The sequence below is a fragment of the Phytophthora sojae genome, assembly GCF_000149755.1.
Source record: "Phytophthora sojae unplaced genomic scaffold PHYSOscaffold_6, whole genome shotgun sequence".
NCBI classification, from domain to species: domain Eukaryota; phylum Oomycota; class Peronosporomycetes; order Peronosporales; family Peronosporaceae; genus Phytophthora; species Phytophthora sojae.
The window spans coordinates 3,374,717-3,380,008 of record NW_009258120.1 but is presented as its reverse complement, the minus strand read 5'-3'; the positions used below and the strand labels follow the sequence as shown (position 1 = coordinate 3,380,008).

The following is a 5,292-nucleotide window of genomic DNA, read 5'->3' as shown; positions in this document are numbered from 1 at the left end:
TGATCGCTTTGTGTGCTGCAAAGGAATGAAAATTCTATGAAACCCATTGTATTAATAGAATACACTGTAAATATTTGTCGATCTGTGAGCTGCAATCAAAAAAAAGAATGAAAACGAGATGGAACTCACTGTATATAAATACGTATTGATACTTAGGGGTGCTACCTTGTGTGAGTTAGGCCCGCAGACGGCAACAACTCCCTATAAAAAAACGATGTTCGAACTTGTGACAGCATCGCTGTAAAGGCAATCACTTGACGTACAACGCCACTCTACGCAGAAAAGAGATCCCGTAAATCCAGTCCAAATCATAGGCGCCTAAAGCGACCGAATCGTTTTCCTCATCGTAGACGTACTTCTCACCACAGACAACGTGGATGGCGATACAATGGCTTACTCCCATCAAGTTGAATGCGGCACAAACGTATCCACCTTCCGTTAAATCGATTACACGCAGACGTTGGCCGGCCAGCTTTCCATTCACTCCACCCAGTAAGTTTTTGTCCAGTGCGGACATACTGATCTGTCCTCCAGTGGTATTACGCCCATTCACAAATCTCACGTAGTGTCGAAGCTCACCGTAGGTTAATCCACTAGGAGAAATAGGCCGACCCCGGTTGGCGCAGTAGGAAATAAAATCTTGAGCCACGCTTGACGAGTTCCAGCCAGTGATCCCTAGTAGCTTCGCAGCGACACCTACAGCATAAAACGGCGCACATACCTTTAGGCGAGGCTCCCACTAAATGGACATGCCCATTCTTGCTGCAGAAGCGGTAGAAGTCTGCCTCGTCGGAAGCTTTCCATGCGTCTACAATACTGCAACCATCGCTAAAACCATCCTTGCGTAACATGAAACCAGGCTCCCAAGTGTCTTCCCACCGATGACCATCCAGTTCGTCACACCACTTAACGCGGTATCGAAAACCTCGACCGACTGCAGTCCTGTCGATGATAGCAAAAACTTTCCATGTAGTTTTCACGCAGGCCAGGCCCTTCTGCACAGCAGCACTTTTATCAGGTACATGGAATGCAGCACTTGCAGTTTCGCCAGTCGCATGATCACTAAAAGAAGCCACCTCACATGCAGCAGCGGTAGTGGACGGATCGTCGCAACCGTGGACCGTGTTTCTCGCAATTGCGCTCGGCCGATTTCGTACATACGAGGAATCATACTGCTGCCGTTCACCCTCGAGTCGCGGCAGAGATAAGTTGCATCTGCCGCTCCGACGCACTTGAATTGACACGACATGCTTGTTAAGATCGCAGTAGGAGCTGGTTGCTTTCTTCGCCCAGTATACCCGCTGCCCCCTCGTGGAAGTCCCATCGTCCTTCTGCAACACGTATCAGTCGAGCCCGGGAAACCGTAACGAGGGTAGCGAGTCATGGAGCTGGCGATACGCGTCCCTGTGTCGAAATTCAGAAGTGAAATCTACAGACGTAGATCGAATGTCTTCCGATTGAGTGATTAAGCTAATACATCAATCAGGCTCTTCTGGAGAATCCAGGATTTCAAATTCCATCAATCGGCTTTTCGATTGACGGACTACAAATGCCAGTGTACTGCGTATACAAACTTTGTGAGCAAGCATTGAGCCTTGTTACACTGCCTTAATCACCGCCGTTAAATTTTCAGTGCATAGTTCGACACGGACTTTGCCTTGCTATGCAGTACAAGCGTGAAAAAGTAATTCTGCCCCACGGCGGAGTTACGAGAATTCTGCTGCTTGGCAAGATTACGAATGCGGCTTCTTGGCAAGATCGACGCCGTGTGCTAATCCAAACATGTGGCGTTTGTGCAGTTTTTGTATGTATGTTTTGGATGCGCACCTCTGTATGTTTTGCCCGAATTTCTGTATGGCGGGGACCTTTTGTCGGTTCCTACTCTCTACCCGTTCTTATTCGCATTCCACGGCTCAGCTTGGTGAATCACCAATGGTGATGGAACTGTAGTGTCGAGGCCTTGGCAAGCTTCTTGATGTGGACGACACGTGGCGAAGGCGCGGCACGCTGAACGATGATAACCTGCGTACACGGTTGATGCTACTACATACTGCAACCTCAAAGGCTACTTGGCTCTGCTCTGCTTTACTCTGCTCGGCTGTACTCTGCTCGGCTCGGCTCGGCTCGTGTTGGCCCGGCCTTGGCGATTCTACTTTGATTTTGAATGATCTGCTTCATACTAGTATTTGTATGTTCTTTGTTGAAGTTGCACTCAACCAATCGGAGACCAGGAAATCCCAAAGTATCGGATCGAATTGCTGCCTTGACTTTGGTATGATCTAACACTAGCGACAAGCGAGCGCAACGAGAAGCATACTGTCCAGAGGTGTTTGCTTTTTTCTGTTTCTCTGCCTGCTGCCGGGTGCGTATATACAAAACCACAGGCCAACAACTGTGCTGTTACAACACGCACTCGAATGCGCAAAGTCTCACACAAACCTTCGAATTCATTGCATTGCATTGCATTGAAACTCCTTACTCAAACGACCAAAAGGACAACATCCATCATACGCTACGAGGAGAAAATCACAGCAAGACGACTCGAAACCGCGCGCGCGACACAAAGCCCGTTCGTTCACCAAGAGGTGCTCACGGCACCTCGACGAGCTCCCCTAAGAGGGTACACTTGCCTCGCTCATTCCACCGAGCGAAGCTGGCAGTACGTCTTCTGAGACGACGTGGCCCCCACTCCAGCCGTGACCCGAGCAGACGCACTCGCACTGGCGCTGGCCGTAGCACTCGCTGATGCACCACCCGTCGCGGCGGCACCATTTCCGTTCGACACGGACGCCGTGTTCGACGTGCCGTCTCCGTTCGTGACGGAGACCGTCTTGGTCGAGTAGGGGCTGTTGCCGCCGTTCGCATTCGCATTGGCGTTCGCGTTCGCAGTAGACGCGCCATTGGCGCCACTAGTCGTAGCCGTCGTAGCAGGGGCGCTGTTCACAACAGTAGCCGGAGCGTTGTTGTAGGCGGGGGCGCCGTTGACAATAGGCGGCGGAGCGTTGTAGACACCGGTCGGCGGGACGCCGTTCGCAGGATAGCCCGCAGGATAGCCGACACCGGGCAAGCCCACACCGACGTGCGCTCCGAGGCCCAGCACGTTGGCACCGACACCAACACCGCCGTTGCCCACACCGACGCCGACACTCGCGAGGCGGGGCACACCGACACTGAGCGCGGGGCCGGCGCCGTATCCGTAGCCGGGTGCGCCATAGCCGACGCCGGGGAGTCCGAGCAAACCCAAGGTCTGGTCCGCCTCTGTCTCGGCGTGGGCACCGGTCGACACGGCGGTGCCGGCAATGCACAGAGCGAAGATCTTGCTGCTGGTGCTGAGGCTGAACATGGCTGTTTGGGTTGAGTAAGTAGAAGTAGTAGGAGAGACTTGGTCCGATAGAACGTTTGGGAGAGCGCTGGCTCTGGCGGAGATCGAGCGGGTTGCTTCGATGGGAGGGAGTAGATTGGAGAATGAACTGATGCGAGGCGGCCAGCCAGCTAGTCGCGAGGCTACCGGAGGCAAGGCTAGCTTTGGCCAGCTGGCAAGAAAGCAAGCGTCGATCAGCTGGCTGCCAAGTGACACGGACGCCAACGCCGGCCATCCGTCGGGTCGGTCGGTCGCCCTGCTGCGCCTGGGCTCGCGATTACCAGGATGGATGTGATCCTGTGGGCCGGTGCATGCAGTCACCAGGGTCGCGACCGTCATACAGATGCTGCGCTGGATCGAACGGACTGGTGTTGGCGGGTTGGTTAGACGTGGATATCTACTGCGTAGTGTGCACATTTGAGGGAGAGGTGTGTAGGTTTGCAAGGATCCGGAAGGGCAGGTGGTGTAGACGCTTGACCGTCATTGACATGAAGGACGACCCTTGGCCACAGTCACGACTCATGACCCCATCCGGAGCAGTTGATGTTCATGTTGGTTCCTACGAGGAGCGTGCGTAACTATACAGATTTGTGGTGCAAAATATACAACTCTGGGGAGCAACCATATTGTGGGGGATGAAATATATAACCCTGTCTAGAGTATAATAAGATGGTTCGAAGTATAACGGCCGGCCGGCGGATTTACCCCGGCCTCTTAGCCGGACGGCAAAATTGCGGGGCGGCTGAATTGACTCGGCTTCTTATCCGAGTGACTGGATTGCTAGGACACCGCAGCGATCGGTTGTGCATACACAACTAACTCAAACGCTTATACTGCAAACTCACTGGCTTCTACTTTCTTGTTGTTGCGAGGATGTCTACGTGGATACAGCTCTCTCTTCTTGACAGCGCGGATGACTATGATAGCTACCGTGACCAGCTCATGTGTTGTACCGCCGTTTTTCACAAAGTGGACTTCGATTTCTGCCGCATCTGTGGCGGAAAGCACACGATGATAGAGCGTCGACTGAAGTGCTCAAGCAAAACCTGTATAAGGTTTGGCAAGTGTGGAATTGTGTGGAAGGTATTCCAGTGCAAGGGGCAAGATAAGTGGCGTGTACTTGTGAACTTGAACGGCCACGCGAGAGGAGTGCTCACGTGCAGCGAACAACACACTCCCCTCGTCACTCGCCCTATGAAAGCGTTTATCGCTACGCTACCCAAGATGAGGTTGGACTGTCACCCCGGGTTATCGAGGTCCATCTGAAGAAACAGGTCAACATCCGACCGTCGCGGGGAGGGTGGCCTACACTTTCTCAGGTTCAGAACGCCCTAAAACGTATCCGAAAAGAACAAGGGCCCAAGAACTCTATCCAAGCAATTCACAGACTGGCCCGATCGCGCTGCTACAAACCCGAGAACCCACCAGAAACGGCATTTGTGTTTGGTGCAAAACTGAACGTCGATGGCATGACTTACGTTGGCTCGGGAGATGACAATGACCCGTTTATTGTCGGCGTGACTTCACTAGCAATATTCGACAGTTGTATTCGCTTCAGTACGGGTGATGCTCGTGTCCTGTTCCATGCTGACGCAACCTTTAAGCTGAGTGATATTGGGTACCCCGTGATAACCTGCGGGTTCACCGACCAAGCCAGGAGATACCAAGTCGGAGCTTTCTTCGTGGTGAGTCGCCGCGCCGAGCATGAGTACACGGAGTGCTTCAGGGCTTTTGTGGAGTTAGTGCGCAGTCTTCGAGGGATTTCTATTCGCTGTGATTTTACAATGAGCGATGCGGAGGATTCTCAGTTTCTCGCACTACAAAATGTACCAACCTTCCAGCACGCCACGAAGTTGATGTGTTTTTTTCATGTCCTGTACAATGTACGGAAACGTACACAGCACCTGCCGCTTGATGATCGGAAGAAGTTG

At 52.8% G+C, this 5,292-nt stretch overlaps 3 protein-coding genes across 3 annotated transcripts; 1 reads left to right on the top strand and 2 right to left on the bottom strand.

Moving 5' to 3' along the window:
• Window positions 1–250: 250 nt before the first annotated feature.
• On the bottom strand, window positions 251–724 carry PHYSODRAFT_514708 (hypothetical protein; the record flags this gene model as incomplete). The annotated part of the gene is made up of 1 exon (XM_009533088.1): window positions 251–724. A coding segment is annotated over one exon (474 nt), but the record flags the coding sequence as incomplete, so codon positions are not given.
• A 1,911-nt stretch (window positions 725–2,635) lies between these two features.
• Window positions 2,636–3,343, bottom strand: PHYSODRAFT_335645 (hypothetical protein; the record flags this gene model as incomplete). The annotated part of the gene is made up of 1 exon (XM_009533087.1): window positions 2,636–3,343. One exon carries the CDS (start codon window positions 3,341–3,343, stop codon window positions 2,636–2,638), a length of 708 nt encoding a protein of 235 aa, XP_009531382.1.
• A 1,451-nt stretch (window positions 3,344–4,794) lies between these two features.
• On the top strand, window positions 4,795–5,256 carry PHYSODRAFT_414950 (hypothetical protein; the record flags this gene model as incomplete). The annotated part of the gene is made up of 1 exon (XM_009533086.1): window positions 4,795–5,256. A coding segment is annotated over one exon (462 nt), but the record flags the coding sequence as incomplete, so codon positions are not given.
• Window positions 5,257–5,292: the final 36 nt, after the last annotated feature.